The sequence below is a fragment of the Aquila chrysaetos genome, chromosome 24, assembly GCF_900496995.4.
Source record: "Aquila chrysaetos chrysaetos chromosome 24, bAquChr1.4, whole genome shotgun sequence".
NCBI lineage: Eukaryota > Metazoa > Chordata > Aves > Accipitriformes > Accipitridae > Aquila > Aquila chrysaetos.
The window spans coordinates 8,595,654-8,619,146 of NC_044027.1; the positions used below are offsets into that span (position 1 = coordinate 8,595,654).

Consider the following 23,493-nt stretch of genomic DNA (forward strand, 5'->3'; position numbering starts at 1 on the left):
TGACATTAAAAAGATCAGCAGTGGATAGAGTCCCGGATGTTTTGAAAAAGAGACTTTTCTTTCAGGAACATGTAACCCAAACAAGGCTCAATGAATTTGTGTGAAACTCAAAAATTATTATAAAGTGCCTTTGAACCATACAGCAGAAAGTTTCAGCACAGAATGAAAAATGCAGAAAAACGTAAGAGCAAAAAACCCAAACGTGAGAGCAAAAAACCCTCTGAAATTAGTAACTGAACTGCACAGTTATGTTTATGGCTATAAGGGTAATCCCTTGTATTGTAAAGTATTCTGCTTTTTAAAGGCAAGATGAGCAACAGCCAAGAATAAATCGCATTGTGCGGGTGTAGCTAGCCATAAAATGAGAAGAAACAGCATTATTTTAGTCAGAAAAGAACGGTCTAAAATGACTGCAGCCACACATTTAGACTTAACATGAAGTATGACCATATCCTTGGCAGACCAGGAGATGTAATAAAGAGGAATTTATTTAAATGCATGAAAAACACAGAGCTAGAGGCTCTTCTGCTCTAGCTTAGTAATGTGTAACAAGAATGCTAATCTTAGCAACATGCACTTAGTAAAATGCAGAGGAGTCAGATCTCACCTATATTGATACAAAGAAAAAAATCTGCAGCTATGCTTTCACCAACAGACTCAATAATGGTTAATACTGAAGCACTGAGCAGAGAACCTGGCTTCTGTACTATGACAGAAAAAAGAGGCTTTGACACCATTTTTTATTTCAGCAGCTACCATCACTAGCAGTGGCAGGTAAGGCCTGTAGGACCAGCAGCTCCCAGCTCTCTATCAGGATGCCACCGCTAACCACGCCTCATATATTAGTCTCAAAATTGGTTCTAGTGCTACTGCTGTTCAAATGTTTATACAACATAAGTAAGAACTTTCTTTCCTTTGCTTAATTCTTCCATTATTTATATCTACTTTTTCTTCATTAGCAATTTCCTTCTTCAAGATCCACCGTGTTGCAACTTTAAGCACAGGGAACACACAACTTTGTGCCAGTGGGATACATCGGTCAGAGAAGGAACGGGACTCTCATGTTTTATAGGTGATCAGACAGAAGTTGAAGGATTTCTTAGATGCTTCTGGTCTGTTCAGATTCCAAAACACCTAATCTTTCTTTTGCTTCATCAACCCACCTATTTCTTGCAGAAGACACTGAAAAGAGGATTATTCTATAAGAATCAGTAACGTGATTTTTTTTTTTCTTCTATGGAAATGTCTTTGACAATAGCGATTGCCTCAACCCTCAAACAGGTCTGTTTCTACTTAGAACCAACACCAAGGATGCCCAGAGCATCATCCCAAGCAAGTGGCAAAACTGAGATAAAAGAAGTTGTTAATTACATGAGCAGGGTTTTCTTGCTTGATTTTTATCTGCGGACCATAAAGCATTATTTGCCCCAATCATTCTGCAGGTAGTTAGCACAGCTGGGAAAGGACATCCTGAGCTCCAACAGCTGGACAAGACTCTCACCTTCCAGGCCCAAGTTACTGCCATTTGGTCACATTGCAACACCAAACCTTCACGAGGATTCACAAAAGAAACAAGACACTTATCCTCTAGGAAAACAGCTTTCCAGACTTCTCTTCTGACAGAAATCTAACCTGAGTTTCTCTTCAGTCCTCCCTTATCCCACGCATACACGCTCCCCTCTTTCATTTTTCCTGCAAGAATTTTTCAGACTTTTATCACTGAGACTTTTATCACGCTGTATTAGTTTATTACACGTTAATTCAATTAAAAGATGAAAACGTGAAACAGCAAGATGTTCAGCACTTAGCGTATCTCCTATTTCTGCTAACGTAATTCTCTCACACACTACTCAGCTCCTCTATGGCCTTTCCTCCAATGCACGTGATTACAGAGGGGAGCTGCTTGAGGAGGCAGCATAGCATCAAGCATTCTCAGAGTGCTACAAAAAAAAAAAGAATTTTTATTTTAAAGGCACTAGCATATTACACAAACTCAGTAATTAGCTTTTGAATCAAATTATTAAAACTTGGTTCACGAGAAGAATGCTCTTAATTCCAATAAAATGTCTCTGTCAAATTGTTTCTTTAGTTAGTCCAGAGTCAGCCTGTGCCCCCTCATCCCATCTCCTGTCAGACTACATCACTTCACGCACCAGCAAGTTATTTAATGCACGTTTGGGTAAAATTATTTATTCACAGGAGCAACTGCTTTTGTTGTCAGAGTATAACTGCTCCTCTTACCAGCTGTGAACAGACGCATCTACCTCTGCATTAAGATCCAAGCTATAATGTCACAGAGCTTCCTTACAGAGTTGAACAGAGAACTTGCAACACTGAGTGTGTTTACAGGGACTGCTCACTTCTGCCTCTCACCTCTCTCCAAGCTGCCTTTGGAGAACAACAGAAATTACACTTGTTTCAGCTTTGCCAATTCCTGTTTGCCATAGCTTACATTAAGGACCAACTTTGTGTAACTAGAAAAGGAACAATTTGAAGTGTTGCAGTTTAGTCCTTCTGAACTTCTGCACATGCTCTGTGCACTGCACCTTTGCCTGATGCAGTTTCATACAAGCAACTTTCAACTCCCCCAACAAAGACAGCTGAGAAAAGTTTGCTGCAATTGCTGAACTGTAAGCACCACCACAACTTTGCGCAGGTGAGCGTTATGCTTTCTAACAGACAACAGTATTGCCTTAAAAACTCCAAAGAGAGGTTTTATGATGGATCATTTAGATTCCAGAATATGCATTTTGCTGGTTCTACTCCACATGCTAAAATTTGATTATTCCTGCTCTATTGTTTGTACATACAGTGAGAAAAAAACATGGAACTAGAAGTCAATGGCTACTAGTGATGCTTATGCCAAAAAGCTGACACACAGCCATGGGCAGGTGCCTGTTTCCATATAAAACCAGGGAGGCAGCAAGCCCTCAGAGCACACACAAATGCACAGTGCTACATAAGAGGCAGAGTTTCACTATTCACAGAAGCACAGGGAGGTTTGTTTGTTTGTTTGTTTGTTTGTTTATTTATAAAAGTCATAATTTCAGAGTGAGTCAACAGATCCTCTAGTTAACCCTATCATCCAAACACCCTTTTATAATAAAACCTACTACCTCGAAAGCACTCTTGTCCTATTGAAACAATACATTGAGACAAACGGATCCCAAAATCCCCTTACAAGAACCTGATGAGATAATAGCAGTGCCAGCAGAAAGTCCCAGCATGAAAACTATGCTCTTGCTGAGGGTGAAAAACTCGTATGATACCTTAATAGTCACACTTGGCTGAAAATCCCTTCATGACCTTAAATTCAGATCAGACTGCAAACATATGGGGAAGGCATAGTAAACAAGGGAGGGGATTCTTGAACTAGTATAGCACACCTGTTTGCTCAACTCAGTGTCTGCTCTTTGCGGCCAAACTCTGACGATTTAAAGAACAGTGGGGGAAGAAACACACTACCTTAATCTAACTTTCCTCTGTAAGAACAGCATCCAGAATTCCCCCTTGAAGCAGAGGTTCATCCAAAAGCATAAGATTGCTTAAACCTACCTTAATCTAGAACTACAGCCCTTTAAGCAACATTAAAAAAAAAAAAATTAAAAGCAATCCTGCTCTTTCTGCAGCCAAGCAGCCTAAGAAGTAGAGTCCCACAAGATGACTCACTGATGACCTCACTGATTTCCCCCAAACCACATAGGCATCCTTGCACCAGCAAGTTGCCCAAGATTTCAGGTTTAAGCCCATCTTCAATGTTATCGTTTCAGCTTAAGAGCTCCAAATAATGGCAAGCCTTTAACCTCTCCCATAAACTATTCCTATAATTAACATCCAACACTGCTAGGAAATTGTGTCATATTTAAAAGAATTTTTGTAGCTTTGACTTTCAGTTACCGGATCTCACTATGCCTTTGTTGGAAAGACTGAAAATACTCAGCTATCAGATAACTTTCCCATAGGCATGGATTTCCACAGAGGGGCTGAGTCAATTCTTAACCCTCTTCTCTTGGATGTGCCTGAATAAACTGAGTTCAGTAAATCCATTACATGGCTTGTTTTCCAGAACCAGAACATTTTTGTGGCCTCCTCTGAACTCTCCAGTGTTTTCCTATCTTACTTGAGAGCTACTGTAACTGGAGACTATGTTCTAGTAGCCCATTCTAACACTACCACGTGCACACACATGATCACTCCAACATACTTCTCTTTAGAAAAAGAAAAAACAAAAACCCAACAATCAAATCAACATTTCCCACAACAGTGAAGTTCAAATTGTGTCACTGATGCAACTAAATCCTGCAAGTCACTCTCTGCCACCTCTGTGTTTGTGGCAGGAAGCTATCATGGTTTCTAGACTTTACACAGTCTTTTTCGTTATAAGATGATCCTTCTCCCACTTGGAACCATCTAACCAGGAAGGTCAGACCAGGCTACAGCAATGACATCTTGTCACTGATCATCTTGCCTATCTGCCATCAGTAAACTTTTAACAGCAAAGGTTATGAACCTCCTTTTGGATAATTTAAATCAGTATTAGTATTTGAACAAAGAACTGGTAAGTGTAGGAGGTGACTGGAAATAGCCCACTCATTTACGTCTTCCCATTAACAATCGAGGTGCAGGATTTGTTCCTAAGGTCATTCTTAAATTTTGCCTTGCTGCCTTACAACACCACCTCTGTTTAACTAAATTGTCAGGTGACACTAGAGTCAAATTCCTCAGAGAATTTCAAGTATGTGATACTAACTATATCATCAGTTGACTTAATCAGATCTTGAAGTCCCCTCTCAAGAAGGAACACCCTGGGGGAGGGGATCCCTTTTTCAAGCATATGTTGTTTAGCCTTTCATCTCTACATTCACTGTATTTGTAGTATCTTAATTGTTTACAAAGTTTTACCTGCTCATTTATTTTATTCCTGCTATTGACATCAGGTTAGCAAACTTGCTTTTTTGTTTGTTTTCCGAAAACACACTTACTGTTTCCACAAGCGTGGACAGTATTTGCGGTACGTCCAATCCCACTAACTTTCTTCCCCATTTTCCAAAACATTTAAAATCGCTGACAGGGAGCTCAACCGATTTGTTTAAAGCTAAGCTGTTTGAAAACACAGCACCTCTACTGTTGCCTGTGACAGGACCGCCACAGATTCCTTTGCCTTCCCTCCACAACTTGTAACTAACTCCCCCCAATTAACTGTAAACCACGTAATTACGTGCGGGGGCTACGCGAAGCCTGTAAAGCATGCCATTATTTGTAATTACGAACTTGCACTCGCTGCCCTTCTCTCCCGGCCCCGGGCCATCGGCCCCGGGCAGGCCGCCCCGCACCCCCGCCGGCTGCCACGCTCCGCGGGCGGTCCCTCGGCACCGGGGCGGGAGGCAGCCGGCAGGCGGGCGGCAGGCGGCCCGGCACCGGCCGGCTCCCGCCGTGCCTCAGGCGGGGTCCCCTCGGCCCGGGGGCCACCGGCAGGAGAACGGGGGGGGGGCGGGCAGCGGCACCCCCGGCCGAGGCCCGAGGGGGGCCGTTCCCAACGCCGGCGCTGCGGGGCGGGCCCGCAGCCTCCCCCCTCAGCGCTCCGGCGGCCGCCAATAGCGGCAGGTGCGCACCCCGCCGCTACCGCGCTGGCGGCCCGCGCGCGGCTCCGCCGGGAAGGCCCCACCCGGGGAGACCGAGAGACGCTTCGTGGCTTTATTTCGGCTGCGAAGTGCGTACACCCGGAGCGGTCCCGCCCGCCCCGCCCCGCCCGCCGCTCCTCTCGGGCTCCTGAGGCTCAAAGTCCGCTGCGCCGAGCCGGGCTCCTCCGCGCGGGGCGGGGCCGGGCCGGGCCGCGCTTTCAACCCCCCCCCCTCGGGCTGCGCGGGGAACCGGGCCCAGCGGCGAGCTCCGGGCCTCCGCCGAGCACGCAGCCCGGCCCGGAGCCGCCCCAGGGCGGCCGCCGGCTCCTGCCACTCACCTGGCACCGACCCGGAAGCGGTGACGGGAACTCCGGAGCCCGTCGCTCAAAATATTCCCCGTGGCGCCCGCTCCCTCCGCTCCGTGCCCGGAACCTCCCGTGCCCAGCCCCGCGCCCTCATCGGCCCTCTTTTTCCGGGGCACCGGAGCTCAGCCACCTGCAGGGGGCGGTGTCGCCCGTGGCAACGCCGCGAGCCCCGAGGGGCGGGCCGGCGCCTCAGCGACCGGGGCGGGGCCGGCGCAGGAGGGATTTACCGTATTTACCAGAGCGCGGCGGCGCCCGGGACGCCTACCGTACTTGACGTAGTTAACGCGCGCTCCCATATGGCGGCGAGACTAACGATCTTAATTGCAAAAGCCCCAGACCGGCACTACGGGCTGTGCCAGTCCTGGCCGCGCGCTGCTCTGCCAGGGGCTTTCTTCCGGCGGCTTTTCAGTTGCCCTTCGCCGCATCCCCTCGGTGGGATGGCCTCGGACCTCGCCTCTCTCCCCCAGACGTGCCGGGCCCGCCTTCCGCGGGGGTCCGTATCCCGGTGGGCCGCTTCCCCGCCCGGCAGCCCCGGGGGAAAGGCGGGGATGCGGGCGGGGGCGGCCCCCGGGACTTCCTCGTCCGCCCGCTTCCCCGCCCAGGGGCCGCGCCCGCCCGGCCGGCAGGTGAGGCCCCGCCGGGCGCCGGGCACAGCCCGGGGAGCCGCGGGCCATGGCGTACCGGGAGCTGGTGAGGCGCTGGCACGAGGGCGTGCTGGCGGCCGACGGCGGGGACTGGGACGCCGCCCTGGATATCTTCGCCGGCATCCCGGAGCCGCCGTCCAGGATCTGTTTCAACATGGGCTGCGTGCAGCTGCTGGCGGGGAGGCCCGAGGAGGCCCTGAGGGTGAGCGGGGCCGCGGGGCGGGTTGGGGCCGGCGGCCGGCGGCGAGCCGGCTCCTCGGGGCGGGGACGGCCCCAGGGAGGGACGCGCCGGAGCGGGCGGCCCGACTGTCCCCTTTCGATTTTTGAGGGAACGATGCTGAAACTCAGACGAATCCGGATCCAGCGTTTCTTATCCTGCACGTCCAGCTAACGGCAGGAACGGGAGCGGTGGCGGACACAGAGCGAGGAGCCCTGCAGCCGCCGCGGCCCCGACCGCCCAAAAGAAACCGCTGTGCTGGAAAACCGCTGCCCTTTGGAGAGGGGAGGGCACCCGCCTGCGCTGGTGCGGGCGGGCGAGCGCCCTGGGGGAAAGCCTTTTTATGACAGCACCTAGCATGTCTGCACGTCTGTCTGTCTCTCTGTCAGCTGCCCAGCGAGGAGATGCATACAAGCTGTTTCTTAAATGGCATAAAGAGCAGCTCCGGCTGTGCTGGAGAGGCCGGGGCAGAGCCGTGGAGCCCTGGGCCGGGCAGTGGCTGTAAGGGACAACAGTGAGCACAGCACAACGGCGCCCAAGGGAGACTTTTTAGCCCCAGTGAATGGGCACTGACTGGGAAGAAGCTTGGCTATACTTCCACATAGGTCAACAGTTGGTTGTTTATTTTTTCTCTTTTATAGCACAGTAAAGCAGACTGTTAAAGCAAGTTGTGCTGTTGGAGTCACGGGAGAAGCCAGCTGCCACCTCACCGAGAGGCGCAGTCACTGCCTGACCACCTGCAACATATTTTCACCCCTGCAATACTATCTCTGTCTAGGCAGTATCAGGAAAGTCTGGGGTTTCAGGCTTGGTTCGTTATCTACATGCCACCTCTTTGCAATGATAAGCAAAGGAGCACACCTCCTAGCTTTCTCGGAAAGACATTAAGACAGTTTCCCCAGCACAGTGTTACTTTGAACCAGCAGCCACGAGCTGCTACCAGCTTTGCTAATACTTGCCTGTATTTAGCTGTGAAACGACCAGAATTATTGACTTACAGGTGCATTGTGTGAAGCTGTTCAGCTCCCTCCCTTGCACCCTTTCATGTACTCATCACCGTAGGCTGCTTCAATCAGCCTTCCCCAGCCTGACTAGTCCTGCTCTTCCCACTGTCAGGGCAAACTCTACTCCAGGCAACACAGTTTTCCCATTACAAGGTGCCAGATGGCAAACAGCTCATTTATGTCCAGTCCATTTTACCAAAGAAGGACAAAAACCTGAAGCTGAGTTCATAGAGAGCCAAGACCTGAAAGATGACTTGGAGCTGTCTCCTGCCCCTTGGCTTGGATCGCTGCCCTGCGCTGGTCAGTCCAGAGGAGCTGGTCATGAGCCCAGGGACGGCTTCTGTACCCAGTGCAAGCACAGCTTGGTCATGGCTGTCTGGGTGCATATACCCAGGCATCGATAGGAGAGATCCTAACTGATCCTTGGGATATGTCTGTGTTTTTCTCCTTAGTCATTTGATAAAACCGTCACAAAGGACAACTCCCTAGCTGTTGGCTTCTTTCAGAGAGGGTTTGTCCATCTGCAGCTGGAAATGTAAGTGAGGCGCGTGTCCATTTCATCTTCGGTTTTCTCCTTTTAGTCATTCTTTATTCCTAAACCTAAATGATTCTATAGTTCTAAAATTCAGTTCTTCCAGCAATCTTAAGCAGTTCATAAGGTCCAGTTTGGCCTTGTAAACTGTGTCACAGGTCAGCAAGTCTTATGTCTGGTAAGGCTGAGGAGATACAAGCTGCACAACTCTGGGGAACCAGGGGTGGCTAATATATGACATTACTGTCCCATATACACAGAGAAAGAAGCTGCTCCTGTATGCAGGGCAACTAGGAGGTTACATTACCATTCAGATTTTCTTTGGGAATGAAAAAAATGTAATTGCACTGCTTGGTGTACCTTCACGTGGTACACGTGAGTCTGGCCTTCCTAAAAATGCAGTCTGCCCAGAGTGTCTGACTCTCACTCTCTGCTGACAGCTGATTTTGTGGGCCTGATCTAAATCTCACTGATTTAATGTTGCTCCACTAGTGTCATGGGATTGATTACTCATTGTTTCCATGGTTAAATCACAGTGACATCCTCCTCAGAGAGGTGGGCGGAGGATTTTACAGGTCCCTTCTTACCTTCAAAGTTCAGTTATTCTCTTTCCTGTTATTTTCCCCATATTTTCCAGACCTTAATTTCTACAAAATTACTATATTTCTGGGAGGGAGTTAAAGTGAGAAGTTCTTTACTCACAGCCGGCCAGTCAAGTAGCTACGCACTCTGTGCCTCTGCCAGCAGAGCTGCAGTCAGGGATGGTAGAGCACTGGCTGGCATGCTGGAGCTGCTCCGCTCTGCTCCCGGCACTGTGCTGCAGCCGGCAGAAGCGGAGCAAGGCTGCCCTGAGCACACACACTGTGCAGCAGGTCAGGGCAGCACAGCTGGCAGATCTACCTCCTGCCCAAGGAGGTGATGGCCACCAGCACCCCATGGCTCCTTCCCTCATCAGATGCTGCTCCCAGCCACCCACATCCACCTGGGTACCTTCTCTTGGCTGTGCTCACTGGTTCTTGGTCAGGTGACCACTGCATAGACCTTCCTGGACCCTTCCTTTCACCCCCTGCAGCCTCAGGGGGAACCTGTTTTGATTTCAGTTGCATAGCTGGTGTAAATTCAGACTTAATTCACTGTTTATCCTTAGAGTTTCTCTAAATTTCTGCTTGCATTGCTCTGGGAATGCATGTACACTCACTGCTCACCATCAGCAGGGTTTTCCCAGCCCTTGCTTCTCCCCCGAGACATCTGCTGGGACAAAACTTCCAGCAGCAAGCTGGGCAAGGAGCTCACAGCATTTGTTAATCTCTGTTCTTTACATTTTCTCCTCCTTGGAATTGCGACTGTTTCAGGTATCAAAACCTACTGTTCATGAGAGACACACCACGTTCATTTTGTACTAACTACCAACAAGGAGAGGACAGGGAATTGTCTGTGATCACAAGATGGCACGCATCTCTGGTGCAGCTCTCCTCTTTCAGGCTATAGAGAAGAATACATGGTTTTTTGCTAGCTTGATTTTTGAACTTCTTAGAGTCTTCAGCTTTTTTAGTCTCAGTTTCTTCTGCAATCTCTGCATTGTAGGTATGAAGAAGCTCTCTCTGACTATCATATGGCCTTCAGTCACCTAAGAAAAAATCCCTTCATTGATTACAAGCAGCTGGGGCTGAGGCACATACTCTATGCATGGGAGGTAAGAGTCAACCTGTCTCAGCAGTCCTTCCCCTCTGTTGGGGATATTCATCAGGTCTTCAGCAGTAGGCATTAGTAACCCAAGAGCTTCTCAAGACAGTACATTAGAACAGTAGAAATTTCTGCTTAATTATAACTTAATTATAAAAGTCATAAAACAATGTTATCTCTGAAGAGTTTAGCAAATTACACAGCTTGAAAAGTAAAATTGTTCAGAGCAGATGCACAGGAATGTGTATATTGGGCTTTTTTATCTTATCTATCCATGTAATATTTACACTTACATGTGTGTAAATATGCATGTAAGTTTTGTGAACTCCTCAGCTCTAAAAGCTGAAATAGGTTGGAGTATAGACAGATGGGAACAAAATTGGTCCATAATGAAGACTAAAACTTATGTGCATGAAAGCCTGTCTTTCCAACTGTAGCAACTGGTCTTAACATTATCTCTGTGTCTAAACTTACACACTGGGCTGCAAGCTGTGTTTTGCTTCTCTAACACTTCACTCTGCAGCTCTTACACTGTTACAGCGAGTCAACCTGCCACATCCTGTTCAAAAAAGATCTAAGTCTGAATTGATTGTAAATATTTGTAATATTTGGAATGTAAAAGACCCTAGAAACTGTACTTTATTGCGAGGGTTCATTTTGTCTTCTGTCCTGAGTCCACACACACAGACTGAAAAGCAGATACAGGAACAAGTATTTAATTCTTTACTTCTGTGGGAGTGAGGAGTCATTGTGTAACTCAAGTCAAGCATGCCCAGAAACCCGTCATTCAGTCTCGGTCAATGTTCATGCACCTTATACCTGGCAGGAAGAAGCTGTCCTTGACATCCAAACCTCATTGTTTTTAACAGTTTCAGTGCCACAGCACTGCCTTCTCTGAGCTCACACACACTTAGAAACAATAAGTTCCCTTTGAAAGGTGCAGGGCTGCAGGAGTGCCCGGAGGCCATCCGGAGGAGGTTGGTACCCCTTCTGCCATGAACACACAGTCCCTCACTCCGCGTGCTCTAGGCATTGCCAGGACATGTGCTCTCACTGCGCTAGCACTCCAGACTCAGGATTTGCATCCTGATTCAACTGTATCTCAGTCTTACATCTACCTGCAGCTCATTTTTCAAAATACACAAACATAATCCTCCTGCAGAACTGTGCCATCAGGTTTCCCCATGCATGGCCTCTCAAATGCTGCATCTAATCTTCTCTAGGGAGATATGCTGTATTCAGAAATACTTGCCACTTTCAAGGTTAGAGCACTTCTGAGTGAGAACTGCTGCCTTGCCTCTCTAAGAGGGATTACCTCTGCAGTTCCTGTAGATGTTCAGGACTGCTGTTCCCCATCCCCACCAAACAGCAGTCTTCTGCTGTAGTGCTGCACCTCTGTCCCAAGCACTGCTTGCATCCAGATACCACAAAGCAATTTATAAGCTGATAACCCTATCATGTAAGATAGCAAGCTATCTGATAGTGAGTCTGTTAGGACACATTTCCACCTTGTAGGCCAGCAGCTTTTCCATACACTGACTGTTGGCCAGTGACAGGAGATCTCCCACTCTTAATTCAGCGTGTAGATCAAGGCAGTCTGTAATACTCCCACACTTTGCCACTTCACATACTTACATGCTGCTAAAGGGTAACAAGCTACAGCTGAAAATTTGCACATTCACAGCCCACTACAATGTGAAATAGTTTCAGTTAAGTTATTTTGCAGTGAAAAGGCGTCAGAATTGCTCTGCACAACAAAAAATATTACTTAGTTGCATGCAGAAAGAAACCCAAGAAAATCCTTCCTGGCCTTTCAGATGCAGGAAGGATAAGATTAAAACTTATGTGGTACCAGAGTCTTCATCTGGTGTTCCCCATGCCTCTCCTTGCCTTGAACAGAGCTAGCACCTCTAGCACACCCAGTAGCTAGCCTGGAGGTACAGCTTTTATCTTTTTCCACTCTGATTATGAAGTTTTTTCAGCTGTGCTGGTCAGAGTGCCTTTCCTGTGGCCAGTGGGGAGTAGATTGGGGCTCTTGCTACACCTGTGGTGTTTCAGTGCTTGGACTCTGTTTCTTGCCTGAGTTCAGTAAGTCGTCTTGGGTGTCTGCTTGGTCTCAGCCCTCTGAGTTCTGCTCCCTCTTTGCCTGCTCCAGGTGCTGTACAGCACTGCAGCAGCACAGTGCCGGCTGCAGCAGTGGCAGGAGGCCAGAGTCACCCTAGATAAGGCTGTTGTATGGAGACCTGAAGGAAGGACAGCTATCCTGGACCTGGCCCTTGAGCGTGTGCAGGTAAGACCACCTCAGTGAGTTCCTGGGTATGTGCGTTGGACTTAAGTTGAGAAATATGAGATAAGAATGTGCTAATTGTTCTATGTTTGGGTTTTCTTGTCTACCCATCTGTTTGGTCACCTGGTAACAGAGTCTAAGCCATTTGCATGTGATGCCCTACCAAATTAGTGCTTCAGCTAATCAAGTAACTCCATCACCCCCAGGTGCTTCATAGCAGAGAAACATCATAGTGGAGAATTATCGGATAACCTCTCAGGTTGGGGAGGTTGCTTTCTAGTCCCTGCTGTTCAGGAGCTTAGTTCTATTCATACTTGTAATGTCAAACAAGTTGCCTTATGCAGTGTTTAAGTGCAGAACCCCTGTGAGTGCAGATTTGGAGGGTGTCCCTTTTCATGACAGGCTGACTTTTTTGAGTCCCTTTGGCCTCCGTAACAATTGGCGGCAGTTCAGATATTGATGACAATCTCTTTTAGAGCTTAAGTAGAGTGTAAAAGTGTTTTCAGGGTTGGTTCTAAATACTAGTTTCCTGTTAGACTCTTTTATGATCAGGAACGATTTGCAGATCTCTGATTTACTCTTCCTGGAGGGTTTATTATTTTGCTGCCTCCATACTGCCTTATCTTATTTGTATCCTTTCTAAGATCTGATCACTTTGTTTTAATCTGATCATCTCTTCTAGCATCATGTTTGTGCTTTGCATGAGTGTATTATTTATATTTGCTATTAGCATGCCACTCAGTGGTTGAACAGAGGAGAAAAAAAACAACATTCGAAGTCAAATAGAAAAAACTGCTTAGAAGATTTGTTTAATAAACCTTACTCCACTGCCCTCTCTTCCCACCCACCCCATGCCAACAGAATTAGTCTTTGACTCAACACTGGGTAGTGGCTGCTGAGCTCTTAGTTTGCAAGTGCTTGTTAAACCTGAGTGACCTTTTTCAAGTTCACAGCCATAATTTTTGCCTCAATGTCTTCCTGGAGCTGATCTTGCACACACAGGGAAGCTATATTTGCTTTTCACTGCTGTTATGTTTCATTTAATATTAATTGATGGCTCTCCCCTTATCTGCTTTCCCTGCCCTAGGACCATCTGTTTTTAGAGCCCATGCAAGTTCCTCTTGGGGAATTTTTCAGACCACGAAAGAAGGAAGTCGAACAGCTGGATTCAAAAGATTTCCTGGGTAAACCGAAGGTAACAAGCATGTAACTGTTAAGATTAACAGCAAGCAGATTAAAATCCCACCTTCTCACATCTCCAGAGAGTATTACTGTTGGCCACTCCACTGATCATTGTGCTGGTGGAGACCGAAGAGCAGGATTGTCAGGGCTTGCAGCCAGTCAAGGCATCTGGGACACAGAAGCCAAAATTTGTTACATTTGCCACCTCTTCTATCAAAAATGTACTTTGGTGCTAAAAAACCTTCCCAGTCTTGGTCACTTTAAACTCTGAAAAAGCTGAGCAGGTACTTATGGAATGCTGTGGTTGTCCTTTTGCTGACAATGACATTTTCAAGAGGGGCACATTCTTCCAGCATGCTCCTACTCACTATTGCATTGCCAGTGGGACAGGCAGGCTCTTGGGAGACAAATCCCTTAATGCAAGTCAACAGAGAATTTCTCTGATCCCTTCTGTGACCAGTGCAGTCAGCAGAAGTGCCACAGGCCAGAGAGCTCCAACATGAATAAAGGAAAGGGAAAGTAATTCATTCACATACTTTTAAAGAAACCTTGGAAAGAGGGACACGAACTGTTGAAGCTGTTTTGGGAATCCAGCTCTACTTTTTCCACTATGTGTATGGCTCTACTTTATGCCTGACTTTAGGATGTCGGAAGGAAACAGGTCTGAGTAGATAACCTTGCATGAAGTTTGAGAGTCTCTTCATCCAGCCTGGATTCAGTCCTCCAACTGTCACCTTTGTCCTCCAACAGGTGATCTCATCCATCATTCCCAATGATGAGTACATTGGCTTCGAGCCTCTCAGGCCTCAGGTGAGCAGGACATAGCTGTGAAAGGAGGAATGGAGCTGTCATGGAGCTCCAGGTAGGGCCTCAGATCCTAACAGCATCAGGGTAAGAAGTACTGTTGAAACAAAACGTGCAATATCAGACTAGATCCATGGGGCCGCTCAAAGCCAGGTGGTAGGCTTCAGCACTAGCTGGAAGGGACTCAGTGGTGTGAGTCTCCAACCCTTTGAAGATGTATTTTTGTCTCTTTGCCATGTAAAAACAGCAGTGGAGACTTTGCTATGCTCAACACGCATTTGCCCAGCATTTTAGTTAATTTGTCAGCATAAGCATGGCTGCCTTGCACTGTAATATGAGTTTCTTAGAACCAGGTAGGGGAAAAGATGTTGTTACTCACCTCCTGATGGGACAAAGAGGGAGGGGGAGAAATAGAAGGTACATCCTAGTAAGGTGTGGAGCAGCAGACTTCTGTCTGGGTGCTGTGGTGTGACAAACGTGGTCAAAAGTAAAGACAAAATACCACAGTGTGGTATTCAGAGGGACAGTAATTAAGGTGGCACAGTTGCTGCATAAGATACTGTTATAAATAGATGCTGTTGTTCCTCCCACAGAAACAGGGCTTTTATGAACCCAGTGCTGATGCTCTGCGGTAAGTGTTCAGTTCCACTTTGGTCCAACTCTCCTCTCGATATTTCTGTTCAGAAGGTCATGTTTTGTTCTCCGATGTCTTTGTCTGAAGACTCTGTGGGATCCACACCCACTTCTCACCAAGGGTGGAGTGAATGACAAACATGCAAAGGCTTGTGTGGCTGCAAAAGACACTGCAGTTCAGTGGCATCTCTCATGCAAGAATCTCAGGGCAGTTTGCAGGAGTTGATTCAATAGTCTTGGGAGACAGGCATAGATCATGCCATGGTTGGGGAATGGAAGCAGAGAGTTTGTGGGGCCTGCCCAGGTCTGTGGCAGAGGATGCTCAGCTGTCCCATCCTAGTTCCCAGGACAAGGCTTCCAAATACTCACTCCCAGCCCTGCTCTGCTGAGCCAAAATCAGCCTTGGTTCAAAAAACATGAAAATCATTTGTTTTGGTGATACTGTACCAGCAGTATTTCAGGGCTGAGTTTAATAATTGTTTTGATCTGGAGAAATGGGGCAGTTGCATTTGGGAAATAGGTGTTTTCCAAGCTCCTTTTGTTCCCAGTTAGACCAAAGAGTAACAATGGAAATCATAATTTCCCAACATCTGAAACTTTTGGCATGTGCCAATTTGGATCCATGCAATGTTCTGGATCAAAGCCATCCAGCGCCAGAACTCCAGGGTTAGTAAAGGTGCTCTTATTCTTTCTTTCCAGAGACAGTGACTCAGGCTACTATCGAGTTTTGTCACATTATTACCCTGAGGACTCGGAGAAGTTGGCAGTGAAAGCCAGCAGTTTGGTCTTTGTGCTGGCGAGAGGAGAGGATGGCTGGGCTACGGTCATACACGATGGACAGGTAAGGAAAACGGGTGGGCTTTCCAGCCCATCCCCACCAGCAGAGACCACAGCCCTGCCTGTGAAGAGGAGCTGCTGCAATCCTCTGAGCACATTCCTTGGGGACCCACTTCTAGCACTGCGGAGCAGAGGATGAGTTCAGGAGCTCATTTCCACAGACCAGTTGCTAACCATGGATTTCTCTGATACTTGGCTCCCACTGGCTTCTGTCATTCATCTCTGTAGCTCCACACGGGCATCTTTTTGGGCCCTTGTGCTCCCCACCACACAGGATCCTGTTGTAGAATTGTGTAGGATAACAGAGCTCACCAAGGACCACCATTTAGAGCAGTATTTGTCACCTGAGAGCTCTAACGGAGCTGAGGAGACAGGTTGGTCCTTACCTGGTGTGGATTGCCTCTGTTAAATTAACTTGGGGAAGGTTTTGGGAGAGTTTCAGCTGTGCAGGCAGGTTTTATAAAGGGCTCTAGAGAAGACCTAAGGAATTAGTCCAGCAAATCTGACATCTTTCTGCAGACTAGGGAACTATAGTGTAAACAGATTGAATAGAAACAGATAAATATGACAACATGGAAGATCTTTTGTTGACAGAAGCCATTTCTCATATGTCTACTTAAGTTCTTTGAAAGAGCCAGTGCATACCTGGATTAGGTTGAGCCAGTGAATGTATTATCTGCCTATATTTCCAAAAAAAGTCAAAAGATTCTTCACAAGACCACTAAAAAAACAGTGAGCTGTGTGAGCAAGAGAGGCAGTGCTCTGAGGACTGATAACAGGTTAAAAATATAGAAATAAAGGGTGGGCATAAATGAACAGGTTTTTCTTTATTTCTTTTTTCTAAAGGATGTCCCTACAGAGAATCTGTTGTGACCTAAACATTTAGCATATTCATAAGTGATACAGTAATAGGGGTAGTGATATAGTGACCATGTGCCGTGACAGACAATCAAACCATTCAACATAGCCTGAAGTACCTGGAGCTAACAATAAACAGTTACAGAAGTATTTGAATGTACTGGTTGACTGCTCAGTGCAGTGACAGATGAAATTCAAAGTCAAAAAAGGTGAAGTGGCAAGTGACGAGTGGCATTTCTCAGGGATTGGTATTGGGACTGGCGCTGTTTAACATCTTTGTCAGTGACACAGACAGCGGGATTGAGTGCACCCTCAGCAAGTTTGCTGACAACACCAAGCTGTGCGGTGCAGTCGACATGCTGGAGGGAAGGGATGCCATCTACAGGGACCTTAACAGGCTAGAGAGGTGGGTCTGTGCAAACCTCATGAAGTTCAACAGGGCCAAGTACAAGGTCCTGCACATGGGTTAGGGCAATCCCAAGCATAAATACAGGCTGGGAGATGAGTGGATTGAGAGCAGCCCTGAGGAGAAGGACTTGGGGGTATTAATGGATGAAAAACTGAACATGAGCCAGCAATGTGTACTCAAAGCCCAGAAAGACAATCGCATTCTGGGCTGCATCAAAAGAAGCGTGACCAGCAGGTCAAAGGAGGTGATACTCCCCCTCTACTCTGCTCTGGTGAGACCCCACCTGGAATACTGCGTTCACATGTGGGGCCCCCAACATAAGAAGGACATGGACCTGTTGGAGCGAGTCCAGAGGAGGGTCACAAAGATGATCAGAGGGCTGGAGAGTCTCTCCTGTGAGGACAGGCTGAGGAGTTGCAGTTGTTCAGCCTGGAGAAGAGAAGGCTCTGGGGACACCTTACAGCAGCCTTCCAGTACTTAAAGGTGGCCTACAGGAAAGATGGGGAGGGACTCTAACAGGGAGCGTAGTGATAGGATGAGGGGTAGTGGTTTTAAACTGAAAGAGGGTAGATTTAGATTAGATATTAGGAAAAAATTATTTATTGTGAGGGTGGTGAGACACTGGAACAGGTTGCCCAGAGAAGCTGTGGATGCCCCATCCCTGGAAGTGTTCAAGGCCAGGTTGGATGGGGCTTTGAGCAACCTGGTCTAGTGGGAGTTGTCCCTGCCCATGGCAGGGGGGTTGGAACTAGATGATCTTTAAGGTCCTTTCCAACCCAAACTATTGTGTGATTCTATGAAAATAATAGACACTGGGAAAAAAAAAGGCATAATTACTCACAATGATGAGTTGAAATTAATAGCTCTATAGCAGTGATTATCAGAAGACATAGAAATGCTGCTGGACTGGTGTGTCTTGACATCCTTGCTGCTCTCTCCCTAAGCATCTGGTTTAGGAGCAGGGTGTTGGGCTTGGTGGGTGTTTGGTCTGTTACATCACAGCCACTCAATGAGCAGCACTGCTTTTCAGCAGAAAAAGATGCAAAAGGACCATTGGATTTTGTTCAGCAATTTCTGAGCACAAGCCACGTGGGCTACCATATGCGACCTGGTGGGCACATTCGTGTTGCAGTAGGGCAAGCAGGCAGTGGTGGTTTGCAACGGCCAAAGCAGGGCAGAGTGGGGCTAACAAAAGGTGGGGCTGGGTGGGCTGGGCCTGCATCTGCCACAGCAGCAGCTCCTGTCTCAACCTGCTCTGCTTTGTGTCCCACAGAAGCTGCGCATACCGAGCTCTCTCCTGGAGCCTGCCTCAAAGATGGATAAATGGGTGAGCGGACAACCTTGCAACCAGGGGTGAGGAAGGGACCAAAAGATACATATGGGACACTTATTTGTAAGATTATCACAGGATAGGACAACTGTGTAAGAGAAACATAGAGTGTGAAGCACTGAGATACCTTGACTGAAGACCAAGTGCTCTTGAACAGGAACAACAGAAGAGTTCAGAGCAGGAAAAGTGCTTATTTTTTTATATACATTGTATCTCTTCACAGCAAAATCTGATGTCTTGGACATATAGCCAAGCCACAGTAGCTTGCATCACAAGCTGAGCTAGGTATTGTTATCTCTTATCTGCCATGGGCTGATGGAGCACACAAAGATGAGCAGCTGCCATGGCTTTCCTGACCCACTGTAACTTGTTGAGGGACTGGAACACAATGATGAGTTTGAGGGCTTGAGGCACATGTTCATCCAGCCTGCTCACATGATGTTTATAGCCACTAGATGTAGCACAGAACCAGGTGAGGAGTGTTTGTGTGTTCTAGTTCACTAGCAGAGTGAGAGTAGGTTAATCCCCTGCAGTGGGACAGTAATATTTTAAACAGGCACCACTTTTTGCCCTGAGGCCACATGCCTAAGCCCTAAATCCTCACCTTTGAGTTAGGAAAACTTCCTTCATCTCCCGTCTCTACCAAATGCATATCCACACATGATCCCAATCATTTTCCATCTGAACCCAGTGTGGAAAGGTACAATTCAGACCCTTATTTCCTGCGAGAGATTTTTGAAGGACATGGTTATTCTGATGTTGCTGTGATTCCGCTCCCCCCCCCCCCCCCCCCCCCCCCCGATGAATCCCTGGCCATAGCACACACTTGGGCATTTGCTCTGTGGATTTCTCACTGTGAACCAGCCCAAGATCCCAGGTGAGCCAGCAGATGGTGGGGAGAGCCCTCAGCACAGTGTGAGCAGCCTCCCTCTGCTCCAGCACCAACCCAGCAAGGGGCAGGAGGCCAAGCAAGTGTTCCACCAAACCTTTCATCACCCCTGCTACCCACAAGAGTTGCAGAGACCATTTAAGCGCCTGAGTGCTCCACCTCGTCCAGCCATTTAATGAGCTGATCTCCCTGGGGCTCTCTCTGGGGTTACACCCAGAAATTTATAGCTGGCTGCACAGTCTGTCATGCACACCAGCCTTGCTGAGTCTCCAGCGTCTTCTGCTCACTCCTTTCTGATGCTGTTCTGTTGCAGAAGATCAGCAATGGGATTCCCCTCCCTCCTGCCCAGGTGCCTCCCAGCCGACTCCATGTGAAGCAGAAGCCAGGTAGTCCCCTGGGCCAGGGACATCAGTGGGTGTTATGTGAATCTGTGCCCAAACCCCCCTGCTTTAGGGGTACGTGGGGAGGCTGGTTGCCCACTGCAGCCGTGGCTGCCTGTGTGCTAGCAGGTTGCAGAAGAGCTGCTGGGGGCTTCTGCTGACTGCAGGTGCTGTTCCTCTGCTCTTTTTTTGTTCTGCAGAATCTCCTGGGGGAGAAAATGCCTCTTTAAATGATGCCCAAATGGACTTCAAGGTAAGGTGTTTCACAAGCTGAAGCTGGCACAGCCTCAAGAGATCAAGGCTGTGAAAAGTGCAAGATTCCTGGCCAGACCCTCCAAAATTCCTGAGCTGCCCCAAAATCCTCTGCCCATTTTCCCATTCCAAAGAGAGGCTCCCATGTGGTCTTTCCTCCACCGCTCCCAAGTTTGGGACCATACAATTTTGTGAGGCAGCCCAAGGTTGAGTCTTATGAGGGCAGTGCCCTTTTGCCACCCTCCAAGGAGCCAAGAGCCCAAGACACAGCAGTATTCTCAGGCATGCACTCTTCAGCCCATTTTGCAAGAGAGCGCTGTCTTTGAACTACCTGCTGTCCCTTTCCCCCTCCTCCTGTGTGACATTTTCTGACTCTGTTGGTCTGGATACCACAATTTATTCACATTTGCATTCTTCTGGGATGATGTCCTCTGATGCACCTCCATGTCATTATCAACCACTGTGTGTGATGGAGCTGGAATCACTCCTGTGTCCACCTGGGGATAGCACCTCTCTGGCAGTGCCAGCTGCAGGTCAGCTCTGCTCCCTTCGTCTTTGCCACCCCTCTTTCTAGGGCTTTTGGAGCCATTTTTTGTCAGCTGTATTTCAGACAAGGCAGCAGAGCATGGGGACTTGGCTACACCTCTCCAGGTGCCTGGAGGAATTGCAGCCCTGCTCATATAGGTTTGAGATTGGGAGGTACCTGTGCGATCGGACCCCGAAACAGGCTTCCTGAGTCATGGGAGGAACATTCGATACCACGTTTTGAATCTGTAGTTCCTCCTCTGAAATTCAGATCTGCATTTTGATGCTGCTCTACTGTCACGAGGTAGCACTGAGCCAAGGAGTTGTGTCTGTGTCACCTCTCTTGATATGAAGAGTCCTGAATAACCAGATGGTTTATGGTGCCACATCTCTCAGCAGATCCCACTGACCCATGGAGAAGCTTCATCCAGCACGGACAGACCTGTTGTGCTGAGAGCGCATTGCGAGTGCACTGTGGTGGTGAGGGCAGGCGAGGTGCCAACTCTGCCGGACCTGCGGGCTCTGCTGAGGGAACGGTTTGGCCAGCAGGCAGACCGAGGGAAGCTGAGGTACGCTGCAGCACAGCCAGGCCCTCTGGCACTCTCAGTGCATGAGTGTGTATGTGACAGGGTGGCAGTAGCCATTCCCCTGAGGATACAGACCTGCGTCTGGTCTCCTGGGAACGTTGGACTGGGGTCAAAGTACTCTAGCAGAATTTCAGCAAAGATGTGAGCACACAGACATCCTTGCAGGGCTAACCTTACCATGGCTTTTGGTTTGGAGAACAGCATGTGCTCCATGGGCTTTGGAGGCCCAAAGGATCTTTCCCAGGAAACTGTACCATGGTCAAGAAACGGGCGAACAGAAGGAAAATGTCTATGCAGATGCAGCTGCTGTATATTGGATTTTCTCCCGCTCAGCTCAGACTTTGAGATACACTAGGATCAATGCAGAGCAACTGGGGAGTTGGTCCTGGGGTGAGGTCTCCCTGATTATGACAGCCCTGGGGGGACACAGTCAGTGTAGTCAGGAGAGTTTAGGGTCTTCCCCTCAAGTAAGTGTGTGAGGAGGTGACAGTGTCACTCCCTAACAGTGTTGTTTCTGCCCACTGAGCCTGCAGGGTGGCCTGATGTCATTGTGCAAGATGACAAGCTCAGAGCTGGCTTACAAAGGGGACTTTGAAGACTGAAGATGGTAGAGGGCTAGGCTTGCCTCAAAGTTTGGTTTTAAGTGAGATGATTTGAGCCGCGTTAATGAACCCTTGCAGCTACAGGCATTTGGATGGCAAAGAACTTGGTGCAATTTCAGGAGAAGAGGATCTGGGAAAGATGTGGCAGCAGCTGACATATGGCAGGCTTACGCTCTGCTGCCAGGTATGTGGGCTGTGACAAGCTTCTCTGCTGTGCTGGACTCAAATCTCTGCTTTGCCTTGCAACCTCCATGCTGACTTTCTCCTGTAGGACTCGGACTCCCACTCAGGCAGACCTGTCCTCTACCGAATGCTGGCCCAACACTCTTACCTTGCACAGGGACCGGGGGACCTAGAGTTCAGCAAGGGAGATGTGCTGGATGTTCTTTCTGAAGGTAGCTCTCTGGTCTGGTCTGCAGGCTTGAACTGGGGCAGGCTTTTGGAGTCTGTTGCAGGGAGGGACTGGGGAATAGATGGCCTCTCCAGTGCTGTCTCAGGCTCATACTCTCAGGAGGTACAGGCTTGTGCTGGGTTTTGCCCAGAGTTAAATTCTAGCCATGAAAACTCTTGCTAACCCCATTCATATGGGCCAGGGCTCATTCTGCTCCTTTACATTTTCCCAGTGAATGAGGACTGGCTCGAAGGACACTGTGATGGCAAGACTGGTATCTTCCCGAAATGCTTTGCAACCCAGACCACTTGTGGTGCTGCCTTCCTATAGCGAACAGGAGCCTTTTCCTGCCTGACTGGACTGTCTCCAAGGGGTGGGAGACACCAGACCCAGCTCATTCGGGCCACAGCCAGCACAGCCAGGAGCTCTGCTGAACCTGGACAGGGGATGTCCCCCACTCACAGATCCCATGGGGTCAGTTCCAGCAGTCCAACAGCATTTTCTACAGCCTGTTCCCAGACCTGGCATTTTTACCTCTGTGCTTACACTGCCAAAGATGTGCCTGTGCAGGGCAGAGAGAAGGGAGAGTTTGGCTGTGGGAAATGTCCATGTGGTAGCTCAGACCTGAGGGGCTCAGACTGCTGGGTGGGAAGAGGTTCCTCTGGATGGAGAGGAACCTTCACTGCCTCTCCCTTGTTGCTCAAGTTCAGGCTGGGAAGGCTGAGCCTCACTGTAATGAAGCCAAGGATAGCTGTCTGAGCAGGAGACAGAGCCCTGTTTCCCAGGCTCTTGGGTCACATCTTTAGCTCTACCAGACAGAGAGATGCTGCTCTTTGAAAAGGCTTTTCTAACCAGTCTGCAGTGGGGTATATGGGATTACACCTTGGGTTAGGACCACTGTGTATCATTTTCCACAGCAAATGGATCTGCCAGAGCCAAAGGATTCTGACCGTTCCTCAGCCCAGATGCCTTTGGCTCTTTTCTTAAGCCCTTAAGTCCTGCCTGGATGTTACTGCTTCATGCTGCCTGGGCAGGGGTCTTGCAGCACAGAGGAGAGGTAGTTGTGGAAACACCCCTGCTCAGACTAGCCCTGGGCTTTAGCAGAGTCTTGGAAGGGCTGGGGAGAGGGCTGGCTGAGCAGCACAGTGCTGGGCTGGTGGCTGGAGCTGGAAGGACTGAAATGACTGTCCAGTTCCTGCAGCTGAGCTCTGCTGGGCTCTGCTGATCTAAATAAAACACTCAAGTGCCTGGAGCTGCTATGGATTTGGTGTCTGACAAAGCTGGACTATGTAACTTGAATATAAAATAAACCCTGAGCCAGAGTTGGTAGCTCTTAAATCAACTTCTACTTGTATTTTTCTGCTGAGATATGTGAGTAAATATTTTTAAAGACAGCTGACAGTGTCTTTGGGAAGATACTCTGTCACATACTACAAAAATCTTGCACATCTTGCACAGAGC

At 48.4% G+C, this 23,493-nt stretch overlaps 2 protein-coding genes across 27 annotated transcripts in view; one reads left to right on the forward strand and one right to left on the reverse strand.

Moving 5' to 3' along the window:
* Window positions 1–6,762, reverse strand: part of EXD3 (exonuclease 3'-5' domain containing 3) — a 297,484-nt gene extending 290,722 nt beyond the window's left edge. For 9 of the 20 annotated variants that reach the window (XR_005931367.1, XM_041119962.1, XM_041119953.1 and 6 more), the window contains exon 1: window positions 5,272–5,656. Coding sequence is in view for 9 of the 20 variants with exons in the window: in XM_041119962.1 (XP_040975896.1) it covers window positions 5,272–5,308 (37 nt within the window). In the remaining 11 variants the exon portion in view is untranslated. The other 11 variants (XM_041119949.1, XM_041119946.1, XM_041119951.1 and 8 more) reach the window with 6 other exon arrangements.
* NOXA1 (NADPH oxidase activator 1) lies at window positions 6,274–23,370 on the forward strand. Of its 7 annotated transcripts, none has more exons than XM_030000710.2 (15): window positions 6,275–6,832; window positions 8,304–8,386; window positions 9,968–10,076; window positions 12,222–12,356; window positions 13,441–13,548; window positions 14,286–14,345; window positions 14,933–14,970; window positions 15,672–15,813; window positions 18,350–18,403; window positions 19,609–19,750; window positions 19,876–19,928; window positions 20,849–21,021; window positions 21,720–21,825; window positions 21,913–22,036; window positions 22,265–23,370. In XM_030000710.2, the coding sequence occupies exons 1-15, from the start codon at window positions 6,659–6,661 to the stop codon at window positions 22,360–22,362; spliced, it is 1,599 nt and encodes a 532-aa protein (XP_029856570.1). In that variant the 5' UTR covers window positions 6,275–6,658; the 3' UTR covers window positions 22,363–23,370. The 7 variants fall into 7 exon arrangements, with proteins under 7 accessions (XP_029856573.1, XP_029856570.1, XP_029856572.1 ...); XM_030000712.2 differs by having other exon boundaries at window positions 20,852–21,021; XM_030000714.2 differs by having other exon boundaries at window positions 6,276–6,832; window positions 19,609–19,681.
* Window positions 23,371–23,493: the final 123 nt, after the last annotated feature.